This window comes from Oryzias latipes, chromosome 16 (genome assembly GCF_002234675.1).
Source record: "Oryzias latipes chromosome 16, ASM223467v1".
NCBI lineage: Eukaryota > Metazoa > Chordata > Actinopteri > Beloniformes > Adrianichthyidae > Oryzias > Oryzias latipes.
Window position 1 is genome coordinate 17054068 of NC_019874.2, and position 26578 is coordinate 17080645.

General features: G+C 38.9%; 1 protein-coding gene and 1 long non-coding RNA gene across 3 annotated transcripts; both read left to right on the forward strand.

Moving 5' to 3' along the window:
- The first annotated feature begins 13710 nt into the window (after nt 1-13710).
- Nucleotides 13711-15662, forward strand: LOC101165759 (C-reactive protein). The gene is made up of 5 exons (XM_004078106.4): nt 13711-13797; nt 13947-14001; nt 14691-14793; nt 14876-15170; nt 15295-15662. The coding sequence occupies exons 1-5, from the start codon at nt 13738-13740 to the stop codon at nt 15529-15531; spliced, it is 750 nt and encodes a 249-aa protein (XP_004078154.2). The 5' UTR covers nt 13711-13737; the 3' UTR covers nt 15532-15662.
- A 3920-nt stretch (nt 15663-19582) lies between these two features.
- On the forward strand, nt 19583-20623 carry LOC111949004. 2 transcript variants are annotated; one of them, XR_002875014.1, is made up of 3 exons: nt 19583-19689; nt 20101-20180; nt 20259-20623. It is a non-coding gene; the product is annotated as an uncharacterized LOC111949004 (long non-coding RNA). The 2 variants fall into 2 exon arrangements; XR_002875013.1 differs by lacking the exon at nt 19583-19689 and having other exon boundaries at nt 19877-20180.
- The last annotated feature ends 5955 nt before the right edge of the window (nt 20624-26578 follow it).

A 26578-nucleotide genomic window follows, 5' to 3' on the forward strand; every position in this document is an offset into this window, starting at 1 on the left:
GGTGTTTCTTTACCACTAACAGGAAGTGGTTCAATTATTTGATAATTCACTAGTTTTTCTTGAAAAATATACATGTTCAAACTTTTTTTGAATTTTTACTACTGTATTACTTTTAAAAGACTAACATATAAAATACAATAGTTTTACATAACATTGAAACATAATCTTGAAATTTTGTTTTACATACATGCACTATCAACCAGAAAAAAACTAAATCACAATACAAAAGACAAGCAATCGCAATATGAACTTGTGTGTGTGTCTGTACATCTACTCAGCACAAGAGTGACAAGTCATCACACTGTGCTTTGTGCAAATTAATTTTGCACATTTCGCACAGGTCACGCTTGTCTTGACCTGGATCCTGTCTCCGGCTCGTCTCGCTCCCCCCGCTGTCCCCCCAACTCCATCTGGATGAAGCTCATCTGCTGGACTTTAAATATGTAGTTGTAGAGTTAGATAAACTAATTCCTCTTTATGAGTTCTGGTACATCGCCTGTCCGTCCTGGGGGAGGATCCCTCCTTCATGTAGGCACCCCTGAGGTTTCTTATTTTTTTCCGGAATCCATTTTTTTGTTAGGAGTTTTTCCTTACCGCGAAGGGGGGTCTAAGGGCAGGGATGACAGTTTAGTTTAGTTTTCTTAGTTAGTTGGTTGAATGCTGTAAAGCATTCAACCCTTTGTTTTTCTCTTATGCTATCTTCCGCCGTTTTTCGGCACTTAACTCCTTCTACAATTTTGAACCTATTTTAACCATTCAACTTTTAAAATGTTCAGCTCCTTCATCTTATTGATGCTATGACTTTTGGTACTTCTAATCCTTGTATTTTTTAAGATATTCCAGTTTTTCCGGGAATTTTTGCCCTATTAAAATGCATAGGGATGTTATGGTGCATGAGGTGCCCGGTTCGACACCCGGTTCGGACGCTTCAAAATTTTCTACCATTTTACTTTTAAAATGTTGAGCTCTTTCAACTTATTACAGTTATTACTTTTGGTCATTCAAATCATTGAACTTTTTAAGATATTCCAGGATTTTCCAGGATTTTTTGCTCCATTAAAATACATAGAGAATCCTTGTGCTTAACTTCTTTTACAGGTTTTTGCTTACTTTAACCATTGTATGAAACAGTTCAGCTCATTCCTTTCCTTCAAATCTTCAAATTTTCAGTAATTCAGCCATTTTTTCAACAATTTCGGGCCTTGTTTAACTCCTTTTACAATTTTTTTTTACATCCACAAATGTTTTACCACCACTTTTGGTCCTTCGACTTTTCAAAAGTGAAAACTTTCATTTGTTTTTTCTACGTAAAAAAACTAACTGTGGCATGAAATCGTTTCAACTCGGCCTCTCCCAATAAGATGATACACAACGAGCCTGATTAATTTATACCGGCTGCACTTAATCAGCACAAAAGTGTTAGCTCAATGGGTTAGTTAGGGGGTTTATCATGCAGAGTTTGAGGCTTGCTTACAACTTTAGCTGCATTTTTTTTTTACCTTGCCTTTCTTGATAAAATTGAGTTTGACTAATTCAGTTAGATTTCGTTACATGGAAGAATTTTCTTTGAGGTGGGGTTACTCATAAGCTTTGACGTTTCAATGTATGTTAGAAAAAACAGGGGGAGCAAATTTAAGTTAGTTTTGATGTATTTTTTATTTTCCTCCTCGTAGCTGGAAGCTGCAGTTCAAACATGTGCTTCAGCCATCTTGTGAACAAGCGTCGCCCACGGCTGCTAAGGCTCATGGGAAGTGTTGATTCCCAAACCATGAGTTAGGTGGCTGTTACGAGAAGTGACTATCATGTTGTTACACCACATATGTTAGTGGTTAAATGATACAATAATGCTGTGTCATACAGCTAGCTAGCTGATGATCAATGTGTCTTGCCATTTTTCGTGGATGAGTGTGCTTTGTTTGATGGCACATGAATAGCTGAGAGAATTAATCTTGAGGCTCAGCAATAAACAGGAAATCCCCTAGTGGAGGCAGTGACTCCATTTTTAATTTCCAATAATCAGTGCTTTGGATTACAACATCAAGGTTTGAAGTCAATATGGGATGGAGACAGTTTGGCAGCCATATTGTGTTTTTCAAATCTGAAGACTTTTTTTCTTTAAACGAATATAACTTCAACATACTTCTAGCTAGAGACACAGTTCAAACATTAAAATGATCACAAGGCTTTGGACTATACAATACATTTAGAAATCATTATGGGATGTCGACACAACCTACTGTTGGTGGCCTTTTTATGACAAAATCTGAAGCAAATATTGCAATAAACTTCATCCATGGCTGGAACTGAACAGATTGAAATTCACTGGATCTGGACATATAAGGAATGTGGGCGTGGTTAGCAAACAAACTTCGTTGCTAAGGACGTCCAAAGGTTTACTTTTTCCGATTTGTCTGAAACTGACGTCGATTTGTTCCTCATCCCATGCCGACCCAAACATAAAATGTTTGCTATGGAGATAAAATTAATAGAAAAGCCACCATTTTGAAAAAAGTGGATTTTCTGTCAACTAAGAACATGTAGCTTTTAACAATATGACACTCTCAAACAATGTGGTTTTTTGAGTCAGTTGATGATGCTGATGCTAGCACTTTTAGCCATTTTAGCATCATCTTCAAATTTTCAACAGTACATCCATTTTTTCAACAATTCCAGCTTTAATGCTTATCTCTGTCTACAAATTTTAACCTGTTTTGGTCATTCTACTTTTACAATGTTCACCTTTGACTTTTGGTCCTTTAACTTTTCAAAATATTCCAGGAATTTCCAGGACATTTCAGCTATTTTTTCAACAATTTCAGCTTTCATGCTTAAGTCCTTCTACAATGTTTGACCTATTTTAGACTTTCTACTTATACAATGTTCAGCTTTTTCATCATATTTCTGCTTTCATTCAGCAATACAGCATTCAACCCTGCATTTTCTTCTGGAAATGCAGCACCTTCTAGTTCAATTTAGTTTTTTTCCTATTAAATTCTAAGTATTCATGATCCTTTTTATTTTATGTTTTACTTTTTCAATTACCAATACGAAGCCCATTGAGATGACAGTTGTTGTGAATTTGGGCTGTACAAATAAAATGGAACGGAATTGAATTGAATTAGATTGAGTTGAATTGAATTGACAGTCACATGAGTCACTGCCATCCTGGTGGGCCCTGGCACTGTCTTTTTTATGTTTTCTGAAGACAGGTTTGTCTGACGCATATTTGAGGACGAAAACCAATATATTTCACCATTCTTTGACATGAATGTCTTGCTTGGAGGAACAGGAATAGCAATTCCTTCATCCGTTTCAAAATCAGAATCATTAGAATCAGAATTTAGCTCAAGATAGCCTCTTCTGATCATGGTCAGTGATGACTTCCAGAGCCTCCTGGACTGTCATTATTCTGCTTCTGCTGCTCATTTTGTAAAGGTCTGCCTGTGTAATGTTGGAAGAACTCCCATGCAAAGAATCTTTTACATGTTTTGCCCCTCCCCTGTTGAGTGTCCACTGAATGTGGGTTGAGTTTTCCTACGAGAACATAGATGGTTCCTGTCAAAAGTCATAACAACTATGCACCTGTGTGTGTGTGTTTGTGTGTGGGTGTGTGTGTGTGTTTGTGTGTGTGTGATTGGGTTGAAATATGTCTCACAGCTGCAAAGAAAGCAATACTACTTATAATAAGACATCCTTGTTCCTCCATTTTGATTGTCGGGTCAAATTGACCCGAACATCATCTATGTTATATAAACATGCAGGGGGGGGGTTGCATATATGTGAGATGAACCATTTTCATAATATATGTTGATTACGCAAATTAAGGCAAGCAGAATAAGTTTCATGCTGAAAAAATACTTTTGACTATTTTTTCTAGATGTTCAAACTTTAAAACGGGTCAATTTGACCCGGAACATAACAGGAGGGTTAAGGGCAGTTTTGGCTAAAGCTTTACACATATTTACTTTAAACATCTCATAGTGGGCAAACTATTATTGCATAAATGTATGATGGTCAGAGGTCTGTTGTTGTTGATGTGAACTCACTGGGTTTTAATCATCCTCATTTTTTTCTTTTGTACTCTTGTACTCCTCAGCACGTATTTGGGGTGATACTGCCCCAAACTGACTTAGAAGAGGTCCCCACAAGCACACCATTAAGACAAACTATCTATATCTATCTATCTATACACCCAGGCTGTGTCCCACCAAATTGGGGTAGCCTAGACAGGGCACACATTCTTACCTCATTCTCTTCCCCAAACCCTCCTCCTTCAGTGTGTGTGTGTGTGCACGCGTGTGTGTGACTGGTCTAAGGCCTGGTCTAAGCCACACCACACTGCACCAGGGTCAGCTGCACAGCCCAGTGTGGGCACCTCCACAGCAGGGCCTCAGCTAAGGTTGGTTTCCCCTTGCCGCTTCATTCCAAGACCAGACGTCTACCACACGCATCCATTCATTCATACACAAACTCTCTCCACCCATCCCTGTCCTGAGCAGCCCCTCTCCCCTGCACCACAGTCATCCCTCTAGCATTTAGCGCTCTTTTTACACCCTCTGTCCATCCCATTCGCGGTCTTCCTCTCATTCTCACTCCACTCTACATCCGCATCACCCTTAGCAAAACATGTTCAGGCAGCTACAATGAAAAGTCTATGTAATGAGTAAATACGTGTAAACATGCTTCTGGACTTCCTCGTTCAAGATACCCATCTTTATGTTAAGCTACACAAGTTTCCATAACCGTTTGGGGTAATTGAGTGACCAATCAAGGATTCGAATTGGGTAGTGACATAGGAAAGTCGTCCCATCTAAGTCAAGGAAGCACCAAACATTCATAAATTGATCAGGAAGGAAAAATCTGTTTGTGCCTGGCCAGATTTTTTATTTCATTCTATTGTTTTCATTTTCAAACACAAATGAAAAAAAAGACATAAAACAATACAGTGTGTTTAAAAAGGAGTGGGTTGAAGAGGAATCTTGTCTGATCCCACCCCTTTTTACAACAATTGATGATGCGCATAATTCAATTTACAGACATGTCCAAAACATTCATGGTACAATTTTTGCATGGCAACTGATCAAAGTGACTTTTTTTTGTCATTTCAGGCCTTATCTATTAGTGACTTCTTGTAGGTTTTTTTGAATATTTGTAAACTTTTGCTTTTTTTTAAACCTTCATCGAATCCGTTCCATAAATCCACATCACAATTTGATAAACACATTTTCTTCTTTGTAGTTCAAATGCACTGCTTTTTGAAATTCAGTTGTTTTCTTAGATTGTAACTCCTGTCTCTGTCTTTGAACATTTGCTGTAAGTTTATTGGAAGTAAGTTGTATCTGGCTTTATACATAATGAGAGCCGTATTCAGTTTCACTTGATCCCCTAATTTCAATGAACCCGACTTTAAAAATAGTGCATTTGTGTGCGTCCCATAAACCACTCCATGAACAATTCAAACAGCTTTTTTTTGTAAGACGTACAAACACTGTAGATTTTGTTCTATAAGTATTTCCCCAAACTTTTACACTGTACTGTAAATATGGTAGTATTATGGGTGAATATATTAGTGAATGTGCTTTGTGTGTGAGTGTATGGCGCGTTCTTCCCAACACTGATAAGCTTTTAGCTAGTTTAGCTCTGACATGCTTTACTGTATCTGTGGTTTCAAGCTTAATTTGTTGTCCTTATATAGAATAACACTGGTCATTTTTTTTAAGTTTTCTTTTTTTGACCCAAGCTCATCCTTCCATTTGACTGAATCAGAGATATGTGTGTTTTGAAGACAGCATTTCACAATCTTAATTAGAACATGATTTCAGACACTCTTTCCAAACCATGATTCTGAATGGCAACTTTTATTTCTAAATCTGCAGGAAAATGGCGATTTCATGAAAATCATTGAAAATCATGAATTTAGTTTTGTTAACAATGAGTGCGGGTTTAATTTTTTTTCAAACCATTGTTTTAGTTTTCCCTTACTCTGTATTTACTATTTTTACAATATGAGTATTTCATATATTGTTGTTGTCCAGAGTTTACTTCTTTAAATGTATTCACCATGACATCCTAAACATATTTTCTCCTTTTATATTGTTCTCTCTATTCAGCTCCCACCCACACACACACACCGTCACACACAGACATTTAACCCTTGTGCTTTCCAAGGCACGTTAACGTTGGGAGTTGGGTCATCTGGACCCTACAAGACAGTGCACTAAACCTTTTTTCTTCAATGATTTGTGATCTTCACTGGTGTCTATGGATTACATGAAATCCTCTCCACCTTTATTCACCTTTGTCATGGTAGGGAGAACACGTCAATGTAATGGGGGGTCATTTTGGGCCCAATAGCACAAGGGTCAACTAAACCACAACATATTTTGAACTGTGTTTCACTCTGAGGCTTTTTTTATATAGAATATTTGCACAATTTGCACACTGAAATACATAAAGCTATAGGGAATAGGCTTAAGTACATTACATTATTATCAGTATTAATATCCTGGGTTGTGTGTAGTGTAGAGCAATAAATATTTCATCAACCACTTCTCTCTAATTAAGATCGTGAAATGCTGTCTTCAAAGCACTGAATCTACAGCATAGATGACTTTAAAAACTGTTAACCCAGAATGTGTCATGATATGCAATGAACGAAAACAGACCCAGATGCTAGAACCCGGAAGGAAGACAGGAGAGAGAAGGTAAGTGAAGATGAATTATTTCTTTGCAGGTTGTGGAGACGTTGGCAAGTATGACAGCTGGTGGCTGCAGGTAAGAAGCTGATCGAGAGATAGGAATACAGGTTCGAGGTCGTGGCGTGGCTGGAGGATAGGCAAGAACAGGATTGTGGCGTAGTGAGGAGGTCCAAACAGTTCAAGGAGCATTCCCAGGTTTCCACTCGGGGATGGTTTGTTTTCCTGGTAGCAAGGCATAAACAGATATTTAACATGGAATAAAGGTTCGAGAGCAAAAACATAGATGACCAGACTAGGCACCATGGAGGAGCAACGAACTGGCGATGAATGCTGGATCTGGATCTCCTTATGAAGGCTGCAGGTAGATGAGTTGAGTGGAAACAGCTGGGAGTCCTCCGGAGCAGAGCAGAGAGGGGAGGGGGAAGAGCGCTGCCAGAGGCACCATAAAAGAATGAAAACTATGTGAACACAGTAAATAAAAAAAGGTGGAGAAGTTGTAAGAAGTATTAAGATTACAGTAATTGATAAATTGTCAGTTGTATTAGATGGAATACTGGAATGTCTTACAATTGAAATATGTAATGATTTAGGGAAACATTTCATTAAGCTGTGCATACTTTATAGGTCGCCAGGGTCAACATTAAAAGTGTTCAGTGACCGGATGGAAAAGATGTTTAACTCTCAAAATGACAAATATTGTTCATCTGAAATTTTAATATCAGTCTGATAAACCACAGCAAACATAAAGTAACTTACAACTTTATCAGCAAAATGTATGGAATGAGTTTATTTCCTAATATATTTAATATATTTATATATAATATATAATATAATATATTTAATATATTAATCTTCTTTACCGTTTTATCCCTTTCGGGGTCACGGGGCTGCTGGAGCCTATCCCGGCTACTTGTGGGCGAAGGCAGGGGGCACCCTGGACAGGTCGCCAGTCTGTCGTAGGGCCACAATCTGGTTGAGTCTGGTCTGGATTAACTTGACTGGCCTGCACAGAGTCCTGACCTGAACCTCATAAAACACGTTTGGAATGAATTAAAGGGGAGACTGAGAGCCAGGCCTTCTCAACCATCCTCAGTGTGTGATCTCACCAATGCACTATTGTAAGAATGACCTAAAGATCCTATAAACACACTCCTCAACCTTGTGGACAGCCTTCCTAGAAGAGTTGAAGCTGTAATAGCTGAAAAGTTGGACAAACATCATATTGAACTGTATGGGTAATGAATGGGATAACACTTCAGTGCATGTATCAGTCAAGGGAAGGGAGCGAATACGTATGGTAATACAGTGTACTGATATTTATGTTTTGTAATCAAGAAATCTTTGTATTTTTCTTGAAGCTAATATAACTGGGAAACTGACGTGAACACCATAAATGTTATTTTGGTTGATATTGTTAATGAAAAAGTAAATTCAACAAAATAATTAAAGAAGTGTGTTGTTGTGTCTCCCATTGATAATAAGGTAATGAAACAAATGTCTTTCTAACTCTTGGGGAGACATAAAAAGATGACAAACCTCATCTATTTCATATGGGAGTCATAACAGCTGCACATATTTTTGCTTCATCTAAAAAGAAAAGTGTGTGTGTGTGTGTGAGGAAGGGGGGGGGGGGCTGAAAGGGGAAAGTGAAAACCAACATAAAGGAGGGATGACAGAGGAAAAAAACTTTAGACCCTTCATAGACACCAAAGCTCGCCAGTCATACAAGGTAAGATTGCGGCAATCTGTGTTTATGTTTTCCTCATCATTTTATTTAGTTTTTATTTGTATTGTGTCAGACAAATGACACATTTTAGTTTGTCACACAGTGCAGGTCAAACTGTCCTACTTTTTAATCAGTTGTAAACTTTGCTTTCCTCCAACAGATGAAGTTGTTGCTTTTACATGTGGTACTGGGAACAGTATCTGCAGAGGTTCAAGGTTTTATCAATATTTTTATTTGACCAATTTGACAATACTGGAATGTCTGTCTTAATTGAAGTGATTCAAATCTTTTATATATATATTTTAAATGAACTTTTTGAAGCTTAGTGTCTTGGTAAATATAACTGGTAAAAATATTTAAAATAAAGATAGTGAAATAGTGACAGCCACATGTCTGCTGTTCTATTTAAACATAAATTATTTTTTCGTTTACTATTTTATTCATTTTGTTCTCTGAATTTTAAAATGACATAAGACATGCATTTTAGCTTTTACTTTAACAGAACTGACATTTAGTGCAATAATGAGAACCCATTGGTGGATCCAGTAAAACCAATTTCCAGAATCTTATTGACCTTGACAGCACTCTAGACAGAAGCCATATGGGGCTTATTGTTACCCCTCACATTTTCAATCCATCAATATTTAAAGTAAATATAAAACTTTTCTCACTGTGAGCAAAGTCTCTTTTAATGTTTTTTGCAGTTAAAAGTTTTTGGTCTCACTTAAAAAGCTCACACTTCTTTACTCCATGACACTATTAAAAAGAAGTGTATAACAAACATATCATGTACAATATAGGTTACCATGAGTCTTTTTTTAGACTCTTAAAGAAGAACTAAGGAGAACAGAAAATGGAAGTACAGGAGGAACGACAAGGGGTTTTGTCCAATTGTTTTGTCTTTTTTTCCAGATCTTTCAGGAAAAATGTTCACCTTCCCCCAGCCAACAAACACAGCTCACGTGAGGCTGAACCCAATAAAACAGGGTTACAAAGCTGTAACTGTCTGTCACAGGTAGATAGATCTATCAAATGCATTGGTAATTCATTGTAAGTCTTTAGATTTTAGCGATTAACATATTTGCCTCCTCCAACAGATCAGTTACACCCTATCTCCATGTGAGATCCAGAACTACATGAACAAAGGGAGCTTCACTCCAGGAAATGTGCTGAACTGGAAGGCACTTGACTTTCAGATTATTGGTAATGTGCTGATTGAAAATCAAGCTGTTTGTCAACCTGAATTTATGTTTACTGGGTAAAATAAAATATAAATATTACAACAAATATTCCTATTGTTGTTGATTGACATGATAGTATGGCGTTTCATGGCTGCCATTAAATGAACAAGCACAACACGAAAACTGAGCGAGTGTATTGAGGAACTAAGTGTTTTTGTGCTTTAAGTTTTTCTCATGTGAAAATCACTTTATTAGGTAAATATACATGTACACTTTAGTTAGCCCGAGACAGAGCTACTACGCAACTCAAAGTACAGGAGGCGTGTATATGTGGTTAACAAATGCAAACAATGGAGCAGCATGTCACTCATGTAGTTTAAAATGAATCTTCGTTTTACTGCTTTAATTTCTTTTGTATTGCTAGTTAAAGACATGGTGGTTAATCGTTACTACTTGGAGCTGTTAAACCCTCTAAAGTATTTCTGAGATGAAGTTTTCTCAACTCTGGACGCATCCTAACTGCTTTTTCTTTTAATCCAGCTGAAATCCCTTAATCACTGAACAACTAATCTTGTGAGATGGTTTTTCATATGAAAAAAAATTCAACACAAAAAAACAAAAAAAAAAAGGTGCACTTTCTTACCCATTTCTGGCTGTTTGTTAACGTTTTAATCTACGTTACATCAGCCGTTTTTTTTTTTCTATTAAAGCCTTTAAAAAATGAAAGCCCTGCCCCGCTGCCTTGCCGGATTTGACCTGCAAATTCCGGCCAATCAGACAACCCAGGAAGGTTACCGTTTCCAAGTGACAAACACATCCCCTTGAACACTGCTAGTGAACAGAGCAAGCACGCAGTCAGAGCTCAATGCTCATTCAGTTCCTGAATACAGTTGCTCAGTTAGGATTGCAACTTTAAAATTATTGGCAATGTGCTGAAAATCAAGCAGTTTGTCAACCTCAATTTATGTTTATTGGGTAAAATAAAAGATTTCAATTAAAACAAATGGTTCGTTGACATGATTGTCTGGGTTTATTGAATTATCACACACATTTACAACAGTTTCCCTTTTTTTATATCATAAAAATACTGTTTCATGATAAACCCATAACTGCATTTTTCTTTTGGCTACTCTGTTCATAAGTCTCCACAGTCTTTCATTCTCTGATTCGGCTTACATTTGACACCGGCTGCTCTTCCTGACCTAACTGTATGGATTTACATGAACTTGGTACCAGCACATACCCTCGAGTGGTAGTTGTAACTTTGAGCAGTTTCCCATTTATCGACTAACATCACCCTCTGCTTGGCTTCATATATCACAAATTAGAATGTGCTTCACAACAATAAACCATTTCAACACAATTTATTCAGTGGTTTCGAAAGCTTTGGTTTCTCCATCACGACAATGAAAAGCTCAACTTCAGTAAGTGAAACTAAAGAGATCACAAAAGACAATGAAAATCTGAAAACTGTGTCAAAATAAGGTTGAGGATAAACAAAAAACCGAAATAGCTGAATACATGTAGATTTAAATCAGGTGTGCAGTGACAAGGAGAACCAAACAGAATTTGAAAAACAATGACCAGATGGTAAGTATGAATGATGTTTAGTAAAAGGCGTAGTTACTCTTGAGGAGCTGTTGGGTGGGGTTGCGAAGCTTGCAGTTTTGGCTCGGCTTTGCGTTGTAGCGTGACTTGTAGTTGTGGCGTGACTCTGTGTCGGGGTGTGGCTTGGAGTTGTGGTGTAGCTTGGAGTCGAGGTGTGGCTCGGAATCGTGGCGTGGATTGGAGTTGTGGGGTGGTTCAGAATCGTGGCGAACCCTGGAACCGTGACGTGGCTCGGAACCGTGGCGTGGCTGGAGTTAAAGGATCTCTGAGGATTTTCTGCTGGGCTGAGAGGAGAAAGGATCCAGGTTGGCAGATGTGGAATTAGTCCTGTAGACGAGGCACAAAACTGAAATTAGCGAGGCAGCAAGGTAAGCGTAAACCTAATAGCTTGACTAGGTGACCAGGTAAGCACCATAGAGGGGCAACGAACTGGTGATGAATGCTGGTGAAGGTTCCTCTTAAGTAGAGCTGGCTGGTGATGAGGTGAGTGCCAACAGCTGAGTCCAATCTGGAGAGCAGAGCAGAGAGGGGAGGGGGAGGACTCCCAGCGGCACCATGACAACCTCCTTCTGATGTAGCCACACTGCGTTCTTTTCTGGGACTATTGTCAAGGCATAATAAATTAATGCCAAACTTTGCTACCATGATTGAAACTTGACGTGCTTGCATTTGTCAAGGAGTTGAGTTTAAATTGGTCAGATAAAGCAAAACAAAGCTTTGAGAGTGGAAAAATAACTCTGTTTGACTTTCCAGCCTTCGCTTTGTATGATCCAGTTCTGCCAACTACTGTTTCAACCGATGCATCTGATTATGGCTTAGGTGGTGTTCTCACACAGGTTCATGGTTACACAGAGCATGTGGTCGCATTTGTTTTGAGGATCTTGTCTGCTATGGAGGGTAAATACTCCATCATTGAAAAAGAAGCTCTAGGATCTGTCTGGACTGTGGAACTTTGGCGAACCTGTTCATGGGGTCGTAGATTTACACTGCGCATGGACCACCAGGCTCTAACCACACTACTCGCTTTGAACGGAACCGATCGTGAGGGCATGCGAATTGGACTGTGGTCTGCTCGCCTGCTGTGTAATAACTATGATGTGGTGTACAGGTCAGGTTCTGAAAATTCCATTGCCGATTGCCTGTCACGTTTGCCTCTTTGTGCAGATTCAGCCGTTTGTGCTGATCCAGAGACGGAATTTGTTGAAATGTTGGCAAATGCTATGACTGCAATACCGCTTGCAGGATTTGCTTTTGCATCTGCTGCATGCCCTGAGCTGTGTGCCTTACGTTTGCAATTCGTGAAGGGTTTCCCTTGTTCCTCTGCTGCATTGCCTGAAAATGTGCGTCCATACTTCAGGTTAAGGGAAGAGTTTTCCGTACAACATGATTATTCAGAGGTTCTCGGCTTGTTCAGAGGTTCTCGGCTGTGTCAGTCAGTTCACATTATCAACTAATTATTATGGCACATGAAGGTCATCAAAGCATTGTAAGAACCAAAAAGAGTCTCCGAGATTTGTTCCAGTGGGCTGGCATGGATGATCAAGTGACACAACACTTTAAAGTGTGTCAACTGTGTCAAAGTAGTGATAAAACTTCAGTTCCTGTTGCAGCTCCACTTGTACTGGTGCCATTTACTTCTTTGCCATGGGAAAGGCGACCAGTTGATGTTGTGGGTCCTTTTGAGACTGCTGTTTGGGACCGTAAGTATGCAATCACACTGGTGGATTATCACAGTAAATAGGCAAAAGCCTTGGCGTCAGACTGTGACAGATTTCCTTTAAGTCTATTGTTCCAAACCTCATTCTACCACTGAAGTTGCTCCCTGTGAACTACTTCCCCGGGTGAAAAATGCAAACTCGCGTACATGTCCTGCTCCCTTACCCTATGGACAATGCTAGGATACGTTTGGCTGACTCGGTAGCTGCTAAACAACCCAAGATGAAACTTTACACAGATAAAGTGACATGGTGCACGTGTTCCTGCCTTTCTAGAGGGAGAGTGTGTTCTGAAGCCGACCCATGTTCCAAAAGCTCACCAGAGATTCTCTGGGCCATTACGAGTCATAAAACAATTAAAACAGGGAACTTATTTCTTAGAAGATGGGCGTAAGTGGTTGCTTCACGCTTGACTCGTTCCAACATTCCTGTGAAAAATGTTTTGAAGCTTTTGCATTGGATTTGCTGCATGTTGAGGTTCAGCCAAATACTCCTGCTGGAACACCTGTCGTTGTATATGTACGTTGCATTTTATTTTGAGAAAAAATTGAATATGTTGTGTTCTGATGTAGCCACGAGGGGGCGATGTAAGATGTGGAAGGAGAAGATGAGAAAAAGAAGTGTATTGCCTGTACTGCCGATATTGTTCTGCGAAGACTTATTAAATGAAGTTAATCTTAAAAGATATGCCACGTGATCTCTCTACGACCTCACAAAACAGTCGCACCCATTTCTGAATCATCCAAAAATAATAAAAAGGGGGGGGGGGGGCGAAAGGGAAAGTGAAAACAGATACATATAAAGGAGGGATGACAGGGGAAAAAAACTTACGACCCTTCACAGATAGCAAAGCTCGCCAGTCAATCAAGGTAAGATTGCAGCAATATGTGTTTATGTTTCTCCTTTCTAGTTTTTACTTTTATTATTTCAGACAAATGACACATTTTATTTTGTCACACAGTGCAGGTCAAACTGTCCTACTTTTTAATCAGTTGTAAACTTTGCTTTCCTCCAACAGATGAAGTTGTTGCTTTTACTTGTGGTACTGGGAACAGTATCTGCAGAGGTTCAAGGTTGGTTTTATCAATATTTCTATTTGACCAAATTGATAAAACTGGGATGTCTGTCTTAACTAAAGTGATTAAGATTCTTTTGTTATATATATTAAATGAACTTTTTGAAACTTAGTGTCTTGGTAAAAAATAACTGGTAAAAATATCTGGGGGGAAAAAAATAGTGACAACCACATGTCTGCTGTTCTATTAAAACACAAACTATTTTTTTTTTCGTTTACTATTTTATTCATTTTGTTCTCTGGATTTTAAAACGACATAATGTAGTATTGCTTTAAACTTAACATAACTTACATTTATTTTACTAATGAGAATCCATTGATGGATCCAATAAAACCAATTTCCAGGATCTTATTGACCTTGACAGCACCAACTCTAGACAGAAGCCGTGTGAGGCTTTATTGTTACCCCTCAGATTTTCAATCTATCAATATTTAAATTTAAACTTTTCTTACTGAGAGTAATGTCTCTTTTAGTGTTTTTTGCAGTTTAATGTTTTTGGTCTGACGCAAAAAGCTCACACTTCTTCACTCTTTTACAATATTATAAAAAAGAGTATAACAAACGTATCATGTACAATATAGGTTACCAGTAGTCCTCTTTCAGAATCGTATAAAGAAGAAGAAATATGGAGAATAGAAAATGGAAGTACAGGAGGAACGACAAGCTGTTTTGTCATTTTTTTCCAGATCTTTCAGGAAAAATGTTCACCTTCCCCCAGCCAACAAACACAGCTCATGTGAGGCTGAACCCAACAAAACAGGGTTACAGCGCTATAACCGTCTGTCACAGGTAGATAGATCTATCAAATGCATTGGTAATTCATTGTAAGTCTTTAGATTTTAGTGATTTACATGTTTGTCTCCTCCAACAGATCAGTTACAGACCTCAAGAGAGACCACGCCCTCTTTTCTTTATCTACACCCACTTACGACAACGGCTTCCTGACTTTCTGGCAGAACCAAAACCAAGAAATACAATCCTATGTCGGAACTGGAAGTGTTGCATATGGAGGATGGGACTATAAGCCAAACACATGGCACTCCATCTGCACCACATGGGACTCTGTGACTGGACTGGTACAGATATGGTTTGATGGGAAACCTTCAATAAGAAAATTTGTTCACTCTGGAGCCATCACTCAGACAGTCATAGTTCTTTTAGGACAGGTAATCTTCACACAAAACCTGCATGGTCTTTTGTTAACAGCTTGACACTTATTTTACATGCTTGCACCTTCATCAAAACATAAAAATCTGTTCTTCATATTTTATCACTTTGAATACTTCACAGGATCAAGACAGCCATGGTGGGAGGTTTGACATTAACCAGAGCTTTGTTGGCATGATGTCTGATGTCCACATGTGGGACTACATCCTATCTCCATGTGAGATCCAGAACTACATGAACAAAGGGAGCTTCCCTCCAGGAAATGTGCTGAACTGGAAGGCACTTGACTTTCAAATTATTGGCAATGTGCTGATTGAAAATCAAGCAGATTGTCAACCTCAATGTATGTTTATTGGGTAAAACAAAAGATACCAACAAATGTTCCAATTGTTGTTGATTGACATGATTGTCTGAATTTATTGAATAATCACATTTACAGCAGTCTCCCTTTTAATGGTATTTTATATAATAAAAGTACTTCTTCAAGTAAAGCCTGTATCGGAATTTTTTTACATTTTGGCTACTTTGTTCAGGAGTCTCTGCAGTTTTTCACTCTGTCATTCGACTTCAGTTTCACAGCGGCTACTCCTCCTGACCCAAAAATTTGGATTTACCTGAACTCGGGATCAGCACATAAAAACACTAAAAAGTCCCATGTTGTAGTTGTAACTTTGAGCAGTTTCCCAGTTTCCAATTGACTAACATCAACTAACCCTGCTTGGGATATCACAGATATCACAAATTTGAAAGTGCTTTACAACAATGAATCTATTGACATACAAGATGTATACTGTATATGAATGAACCCCTTTTGTATTTCCTCATAATTATATGAGGAATGGGGTAAGTTGGGGACAGCTGGTGGACTGTTATGGTCCCCCAGACCCCCTCCCAGCCTTGGACCCAGGTCTCCCCAGCCCCCACAGCGCCAACCCCCCAGCCCTGTGTGAGTTACTGAGACCCATCATGAACATCCTCTGTCCAGTATAGTAAATTCTGTGAAGAGTTTTGAATTGGATTTTTTGCTTGGAAGTTTGGACTTTTTGTCAGTTTAAATGTGTATAGACAAATATCTGACCAGAAGCTTTCATGTGATGCTCAAATTTGCATCCCATTTTGTTATTGGTATTGAAATAGTATTATCTAGGTTGCATAAGATATTTTATATTTTGGAGAGAGCTTTATTCATTGAAAAATTAAAGAGGCAACTAGTTCTGGTAGCTTTAACTTGTTGTCTTTGTATTTAAATTTTTTAGTAATTATAGATTTAAGTTGCTGTTATTCCAAAAAGTTATTTATTCCATGTTTATCTTGAAGTTCCTGGGGTGTTATGAATCTTAACACTAAACCATTTCAACATAATTGATTCAGTGGTTTCGAAAGCTTTGTTCTCCATCACGACCAAGAAAAGCTCAACCTCAATGAGTTAAACTAAAAAGATCATAAAAGACAATGACAATTTGAAAACAACATACCAAAATAAGGCTGAGGATAATCAACACAAACCGAAATAGCTGAATATGTGCACATTTCAATCAGGTTTGTAGTGACAAGGGGAAACCAAACAGAATTTGGAAACCAAACAATGACTGATGAAAACGTAACCAAAATGTCACCAATCCTTACAAAATCTCCCAAGTTTGGACTAAATGACCTAAAGCTAACAGAATAATTTTTAAAGGAGGCTGGAAGGGACACTTACATCTTTCAACCGGCAACTATATCCACCTTCTATGTGTATAGAGTTCTGCCTTTTTGCTCTTGTTTTATTTTTTATCAAACAGTTTAAGAACAAACATTAACTCTTGGGTATCAAGAATTACAAGCCAATGCACAAACCTTTTTCCATCTAATGATAGCAGCAAAATCTGTTGCTGCATTGCAGCTTGGCTCTAATTGAGTATTAAACATTATATCCAATCACTACTTGCTATTTCCTAATGCATTTGCTTAATGGGAGGCTCTTATCGCTGTTAGGAAGCAATCTGCTATTCTTAAACAAAATGCCAAATTGTAATATTCAGCACAACAGAACATAACAGGAATGCAGCATTACAGACACAAGTGAAAAAACAGATTTCTGCAGGAGACAATGGAATCCTTTTTTTCTATTTCAAATTCAGGCTTGAGACAGAAAAAAGACCAACTGTCCAGTTTTGCTTATCAGTGTTGACAATATGTAAATCTGTATTCACTCAGGAAGCTGAAAGCAAGACAAAGCCAAATGGTTCTGAATACTGGGAATATCATACATTAACATTACAATGAGTTTAAATAGCGACTCGTCGCATTTCGGGCAGACACTGCAGAATTACAGGTTACTCCCCTAGGGCGGGTCAGTCAATTAACTCACCTGCTCAGTGTCCTATTTAAGTCAGGTGTACAATTGTTCATTCTCTCTTACCTTCAGCGCTCATTCTTCGCCGGTCTCCGTGCCCGCGGTTCTCCTTCTCTGTCGGCGTCTTGCTATGTTCCCCCGTCCTTTGGATGGATGATCCCCATTTTTCTGATGTGGGGTTTTTGTTTCGCCGCGTCTGCTCTCCTTTTCTTTTGCGGCAATCAGCGGGCGGCTGTCGGCGCACAGCGGGTTCGTTTCGCCACGGTCGCGTGCATCTGCAGGGGGTGTGCTTTCCGCAGAAGCAGTCCGGGTCTTCTCGTCTGCCGTGGTCAGCCGAATTTCATGCATGCGGTTCTTTTCCCGTGTTTTTTCTAAGGCTTCGCTCTTGCTTCCTGTTTACTTCGGTGACGTCAAGCCCCTAAGGACCCTGGGAATCGTAGTTTTTAGACTCATGGTCCACTTCAAGATGCACTTCTGATTCATTTTCTGCTGTGTAGTTCTGTATGGAGTGATATTTCTGCCACCATGTTGCACACAAAACTTTCTAAGTTGAACACAAAACTTTCTGTTTTTTGCTCAAAAAAAACTTTTTTTTGCTCAAAATTTTTTTTTTGCTTTCAAAAACGTTTTTTGCGTTTGCAAAACACATTTTTTTACGTGCGTTGTGTCAAATCTCGCTTTTGTCCTATCTTTGATTTTGCTGACTACTTTGAGCGCGACTTAGCGTGATATGACTGCCACTGGCATCGCCAAAAAGAAATTCGCATGCGTTGTGTGTCATCTCACCTTTTTCCTATCTTTGCTAAGTTAAGTTTCGGTTTGATGTCACCAAGCTGCCATCAAACAGCTGCTGATTGGTCCAGATTCTAACCAATCAAGTGTCTCTGTCTCATATTGACGGTGCTCCGAGGCTGACATTGACTTTGCACTTTGTGTCGGTTCTGTTCGTACGGGGTTCTGCCGTTTTCAACCACTCTTGCCCGTTTGTCTCAGAGTAAAACCCAGAAGAAGCAGCAAAGCAACTAAAATAAAACAGAGTTTAGTATTTATTCATGTCTGTGTAGAGACCGTGTTTAAAACGTCTGCAGCAAAAAAACAAAAAAAAAAACGTCCGAGCTCTGACTCCATCCAGCTGGAAGAAGTTAAACTTTTTAAGATTTGTATCTGAACTTTTGTTTTATTTTAATAAATAATTGTTGAAATATTAAGAGAAAATAGCATTTTTGATGAATAATATTTTAAAACTTTGGACAAACGCTCACAAGTTCTAAAACATGAGACACTGGTGAAAATTTACATAAAAGTTAAAAATGCTTCTTCTGATAAATGCATTGAGTCTCCTGTGGTGAGCCATCATTCTTCTGCTTATTACTGCTGTTCATCTGATCCCAAACACGTGTGCAGCATAAAATAATATGTGCTTTAAATTTTTTATTGTTTTGTTTTAACAAACAGACCTTAAAGAAAATCACACTTTTCACTAAGATTTTGCTCTGCAGGATTCACAGATCACACAGACCTGTTGATGTAATGTCAGCAGATAAACTTTACAGTTTCAGGAGATCCTCAGCCATAAATTCACAAATCTGACTTCATACAAATGAACGAATGCTAAAAAAAAAAAGAAAGTACGAATTATTTAAAAAATGAAAACGTCTTCATCCAAAAATGAGCGTAAAAAGAGCTGGTTCAGCCTCTGAGCCTCGGCAGCAGACACCATGTTAGATTCATATGGCGATATGATTGGTTAGAATCTGGACCAATCAGCAGCTATCGTGTCAAATTAGCGCCTAAAGTATTGCGCATCAAAACAGTAAAACCGCGCTTCAAAACCCCAAATCTGCGAATCAAAATGCATAAATTGAGAACCAAAACCCACAATTTGCAACCAAAAGCTATAACCCAAAGCACAATCCTATTTCTCAGCTGCTGATTTGTTTTCTCGCCATTCCTGTTTTTGAGTTGCAGTTTTATTTTGAAATTGTCTTTTTGAGTTGCGCTTTTATTTTTTGAGTTGCGCTTTTATTTTTTGCGGTTTTGATTCTAAAACCTGTCGACACGTAAAAACAGCGACATGTCAGTCAAGGGCAGGGGAGGCGGGACATCCCTGAAATCCAGAAGCTCATTGGCTGCCGAATAACACCGGGTCTTACGTCAACAGTACAGTTTAGAATGTGCCGGTAAGTTTTTCATGTTTTTCATATCTTTTACTATATTAAACGATCAAACTTGTACTTTATTTAACCAGAGGACACCAGCACAGTCAGATGAGGAGCTCCACCAGTATCTGCTAGTGAAAAAAGATGTTGGAAATTTAGATGTTGCATGAAAAACTATCAGCATTGTTCTCCCGTGTTAGCATGCTAGCTAGCTCAATGCTAGCGGGGTATGTATGCGTCTGCACTATGCAGACAGGCAGAATTCTGGTTCAGTGAATCAGAGCAGAGTAAATTGTAGCAGACCAGCAAAAACGTGCTTTATTCCCCATAAAATTATTCCAGTATTAGACATCAATAGAATTATTAGTTTCTTTTTAATTAGGTGGTGGTTTTAAAATGGACTATTGCTGTATGTCTGTTGTTTTCTATAAGGGCCGTTGTTATGCATGCCATAACAAAAAAGGCAGGAATACTGAGGTAGCAACGAAGTGGATGTCCACAACTTCTTTAAGGTAAAGAAAACAATTTTAATCTTATTTTTTCTCTTCTTTTTTTGGTTAATTGACTTTGCTGGCTTTGTTTCTTTCCAGATGCAGGCTCCAAAGACGTCCCTGGTGTGATGCAAAGGCTGTCCAGCAGGCTTACAGACATCTCCTGTTAACTGAAAGAGAAGCATTTAAAATAGTTGTCCATTTTGACCATGATTGCATTGACAACATGCCCAGGCACACTGTCTGCTTCCCATTTCTCAGTGCCACCTGCACGAAAACAGTGACTTTTCCACCTCAAGTCTTTTGAGGAGTTTTAAAAACAGTTATTTTAATTTCTCTGAATTGTGGTTCAGAATTTCACAGAATGTAAAACACTTGACTCTGTGTTTCAAAGATCTTTGCAAAACCATCAGTCTTTTGTACAAAACACATTTAATGGTCAAAGATTAAAAAATGAAGCATTACAAAATACCAGTGGTGATTATTAGCCATTTCTTTTCTTAAGGGGTGCAGTATTTTGTAAGGCAGATGAGATCTGTTCACATTGTTAGTTTTTGTTACATCCTGCTGAGATGACATGCATAGATCAGTACATAAATGTTAATGTCTTGGCCATGGTTTTCCGATGTCCCACAAGGGTTGAACAATAGTGACAGGTCTGAGAGGAGAGAGGACAAGCCACAGAGGGAACAACAACTCCAACAGTTTCCTGGGGCCCGTTTCAGAAAGAAGGTTAAGTGTAAACTCTGAGTGCGTTAACCCTGAAATCAGGGAAACCCTGGGTTTTCCGTTTCAGAATGGGAGGTTTGTTAAACCAGAGAAAGCAGAGTAAGTCAAACCCGTTTCTGAAAGAGAGGTAACTTATACTCGGAGTCAGTGTCCATGGTTACTTACGCTGTGAACCTAACCTGGTCGGGAGCAGGTTTTATTCTCTAAACTCAAGGTTTCTGCCGGTCCCCTCCCCTTTTTCTACAGAACTCAGCGGCACGAGTTCTGACGAGAACCAGAGGGCGGGAACACATTACACCGGTTTTAAAATCGCCGCATTGGCTCCCTGTGCGTTTCAGGATTGATTTTAAAATTCTTTTAATGGTTTATAAATGTTTTTATGGTCTTGGGCCTTCTTATTTAAATTATATTCTTTTAAAATATGAGCCCTCGCGGACCTTGAGGTCTTCCAGTGCTGGCCTCTTAGTTGTTCGCAAGGTGAGGACCAAAACTTATGGTGAGGCTTAGTTCTGCCATTATGGTCCTCGCCTGTGGAACGGCCTTCCGGAGAACCTCAGGGCCGCAGAGACTGTAGAGGTTTTTAAGAAGAGGCTCAAGACTCACCTTTTTAATTTAGCTTTTAGTTGATTTTAACTGCTAATTTATTCTATTAGTTTTAATATACGCTATTTTTTGTATTTATTTTAATTTTATGCATCTTATTCTCAATTTTATGTTTTTTTTTTTCTTCTTTTTTATGTTCATTGCCCAAATTTCCGTCACACAGAGACAAGTGACAAGAATGGCTTGTCCTTTTTTGGAGGACCCAATAGACGAGGAGGCTGCATTAATTCGTAGAGAATTACATTTACGTCGTGCGAGGATTTTGAGACCTCAACTTGATTTCCCCATACGTTTTTGTTTGAGCGTTACCGTTTTTCGTTGCAGTCAATTACATATACAAAATGAAAACGACATTAGGTCTTGCTATGTAGATGTTTCATATGTCAAATATTGTCAACAAAGCCTACATCCATGACATGCTCCCATTTGACCTGATTGAATTATGTTTTTATACTTCATTTTTAGCTGCTGCCATGTTCTTTTAATTCCTGCAGGATTGCATCTACATGAAAATGAAATCAGGGACATTGAATTAGATTAATGTAACAATTACTTTTTGGAAACACAATTTGCTAGTACTGCTTACTTTCTTAATCCCATATAAACCTATACCAGTTGATCAATACAAGGGTAGACAAAAGTTCACTTTTAAAAACACAATTGCATGTATTAATATTAAACTGACCAACGTTTGCAAGAGGGGAAGGTTAACAAAAAAGTCCTCTAAACATTACCGACGTTAAATGCATTTTTCCCCAGATTGGTTCTGTACACTATGCAGCATTTCATCCAATTACACCAGGAATAACACTTCAAAAGTACACCTAAATATCGCCATTTTTTATTTCACACCTTACTCTATTTAAAAAGTTATTACAGTCAATATTTTATAACAATGATTTAAATGCAAACTTCTGCATTAACTTGAGCAGCTATGTTTTCCCACGCTAACTGTCTCTGTTTTGCAGATGCAGCGGTGTTGCTTGTCTTCCGGAATATGTGCTAATATTCACTGTAACTCTGCAGCAGCACGTCAAGTTTAGCTGGCGAAAAATACGGAGACCTCTTTTTTTCACGGTTGCCATGGTGACTTGCCATGGTGACAGAATTGATTGACCTAACTCCGATCAGCTGCTCTGAAACAGAAAACTCAGAGTTGTTAATCTCTCGATTGACCAACTCAGAGTTCAAGTTTAACCTCAGAGTTGGTTGAACCTCCTTTCTGAAACAGGCCCCTGCTCTGCCTGGTTTAAGTTAGTCTGTCGTCCAATGTCCACAGCATCCTGCACACAAAGAAAAATGTATTTAAGACAGTTAAAATCAGAATATATATATATATATATATATATATATATATATATATATATATATATATATATATATATATATATATATATATATATATATATATATACACACACACACACACATTAAATGATACTCAGTAGCTGCATATTGTGAAAGTTAACTTCCTTTGTGAACCTGCAATCTTTAAGGTTGAGAATAAAATGGTTTGGGAATACAGTTCAGAATCAGAAAAACTTTATTGATCACACATGTGGGAAATTTGTTCTGGTACCTCAAATAAATAATGTGTTTCTGAATCATAAATTTACTTTTCTTTTTTTTTTAAATAGGGATGAACTTGATCCCAAACTAGGAAAGGTGGCACTTTTCTTACAGAAATATGTTTCTTTGTTCAATCAATCTGTAATCCCTAAAGATATATTGAGAAACCTTATAAATTATACATGAATGTACTTCTTGAAAAAAATCTTTGATTAATCCTAGTGACAATTCACGGGCAATTATTCCCAGGTTTACAAGACTGATCCTGACACTGTGGTAAAAAATTGACTTCGTTTAATCCATAAAAGTCATGAAAAGAGCTGGAAAGCCCGCTAGCATTGAGCTAGCTAGCGTGCTAACACAGGAGAACAATGATGATAGTTTTTCATGCAACAACTAACTTTCCAACATCTTTTTTCACTAGCAGCTACTGGTGGAGCTCCTCATCTGACTGTGCTGGCGTCCTCTGGTTAAATAAAGTACAACTTTGATCGTTTAATATAGTAAAAGATATGAAAAACATGAAAAACTTACCGGCACATTCTAAACTGTACTGTTGACGTAAGACTCGGTGTTATTCGGCAGCCAATGAGCTTCTGGATTTCAGGGATGTCCCGCCTCCCCGACCCTTGACTGACATGTCGCTGTTTTTACGTGTCGACAGGTTTTAGAATCAAAACCGCAAAAAATAAAAGCGCAACTCAAAAAATAAAAGCGCAACTCAAAAAGACAATTTCAAAATAAAACTGCAACTCAAAAAACAGGATTTCAGAATGGCGAGAAAACAAATCAGCAGCTGAGAAATAGGATTGTGCTTTGGGTTATAGCTTTTGGTTGCAAATTGTGGGTTTTGGTTCTCAATTTATGCATTTTGATTCGCAGATTTGGGGTTTTGATGCACAATACTTTAGGCGCTAATTTGACACCATAGTTGGCAGCTTGGTGACGTCAAACCGAAACTTAACTTAGCAAAGATAGGAAAAAAGTGAGATGACACACAACGCATGCGAATTTCTTTTTGGCGATGCCAGTGGCAGTCATATCACGCTAAGTCGTGCTCAAAGTAGTCAGCAAAATCAAAGATGAGACAAAAGCGTTTGCAAAATGTGTTTTGTAAACGCAAAAAAACGTTTTAGAAAGCAAAAAAAAAAAATTTTTGAGCAAAAAACTTAGAAAGTTTTGTGTTCAACTTAGATAGTTTTGTGTGCAACATGGTGGCAGAAATATCACTCCATAGTTCTGCGTCGTCCGGTTATTGTTTCAAGGGTTGTGGGGTCTTTTCTGTGGTTGTGAAGGCTGGCGGTCCTCGTCTGGACAGGTTTCTCATGCTGGCTGAATTTGTTGTGGCTTTTAGCATTTTTTTCTGTTGCTGTTTTGTTCTTTGGGAGCTGAATGTGAATATTGACTATCTTTAATTCGATGCTGGCTTTATTATGGCGGTTCTTCTGTTTGTTTTCTTCGTTGTTGTAGCTGCTGGTTAGTCAGAATGTGAATTAGTCTCTCTTGGACCCGTCTCTCCTCTGTGGACAATTTCCCTATGATTAGTCTCTTTTATGCAGCGTCTATGGCTCATTTTATTCACTCGGCGATCCTCGTTCGTTCCCCCGCACTTTCTGCATCTGGTTCTGCTCTGCCTGTTTCTCCCCATTCTATGTACCCCAGTGGGTCCTGTCCTGGCTTCGGGGACTGGTGTCGGCCGCATTAGTGAGTGTGTCAGTCTCGTCGTGGCCTTGTTTTCTCGGCTGGACAGTTACTTTGTTATTCTCTCTCTGGTTTGGTTTGGAGGTTGTGGGGGCTACGTGATGGATTCTTCCGGGGCATCATTTTCAAAGCCGCCACTGAGGGTGGCACCTAGGAAGTGTTCAGGTTGACGTGACTTGATTTAGACCTGTTAGCGCCTCGCAGTTCATCTTTCTGGGGATCAGTGGCCTAGTCCTCATGCGCTTTCAGTATTAGTATATATTTTCTTCAGCTGCCCATGCTGTCTCCACGATTTTCCTCCGAATGCAATATAAGGCTGAGGATGACTGTTATCGCTGATGTTCTCACTGTTCTGCCTCTATGCCTCTCAGTGGTGTCTCTTGGCATTCAGTTGGCGCTCAAAGTGTTTGTCGGTTTACCTTTCAGCAGTCATGGCAGTCCTCATATCAACTTTATTATCAGAAGCCCGGTACTGGATATTTGTAGGCGATGGGTCCCCTTCATTTTGCGAGTTATTGATGATTTCTCGGTGGCCAAATTTCCTTTGTATCCCTGGTCTTTTGAATCTCTGTGGAAGAACTTTATTTTCGAATCTGGGTTTCCACGTTGTTTATACTGTATGGTTCTCCACCCATCCGGATTTATTTTTCTTCTATGGATCAGGGGCCTGTTTATCAAAGGAGGTTAAGTGTAAACTCTGAGTTCATAAACCCGGAAATCAGGGAAACCCTGGGTTTTCCGTTTCAGAATCGGAGGTTTGTCAAACCAGAGAAAGCAGAGTAAGTCAAACCCGTTTCTGAAAGAGAGGTAACTTTTACTCGGAGTCAGTATCCATGGTTACTTATGCTGTGAACCTAACCTGGTCGGGAGCAGGTTTTATTCTCCAAACTCGAAGTTTTTGCCGGTCCCCTCCCCTTTTTAAAGACGAAGCACTATATTTGGCTTCAACCTTCATTGCCCACATTTCCGTCACGCGAGCTAAGTGACAAGAATGGCTTGTCCTTTTTTGGAGGACCCAATAGATGAGGAGGCTGCATTAATTCGTAGAGAATTACATTTACGTCGTACGAGGATTTTGAGACCTCGACTCGATGTTTTGTCATTTCCCCATACGTTTTTGTTTGAGCGTTACCGTTTTTCGTTGCAGTCAATTACATATACAAAATGAAAACGACATTAGGTCCTGCTATGTAGATGTTTCATATGTCAAATATTGTCAACAAAGCCTACATCTATGACATGCTCACATTTGACCTGATTGAATTATGTTTTTATACTTCATTTTTAGCTGCTGCCATGTTTCTTTTAATTCCTGCAGGATTGCATCTACATGAAAATGAAATCAGGGACATTGAATTAGATTAATGTAACAATTACTTTTTGGAAACACAATTTTCTAGCACTGCTTACTTTCTTAATCCCATATAAACCTATACCACTTGATCAATACAGGGGTAGTGTTGCAGTGTGTGTGTGCTGAGCGGGGTGCGATCCACGAGAGAGAAGGGGAGGGGCGATTGCAGGTGCAGATGGGGGGGGGGGGGGGGGTGGGGTGAGCACGGATGAGGAGGACGGAGAAGGTGTCATTCCCAGAATAACTGTTTTGGAGTCATTCTTATTCCGCTCTGGAGGTTGAGGGTTTCCAACGGGAAGTGAACCCCGAAGGAGAATTCCCTTCAGCCCTGAAGGAAATCTCCCCTGCGCTTCTGACCACGCACGGTCGGAAAGACGAGAGAAAAGAAGGAAGTCTTTGCGCAGCGAAAGGTTCAACAGTAGACAAAAGTTCACTTTTAAAAACACAATTGCATGTATTAATA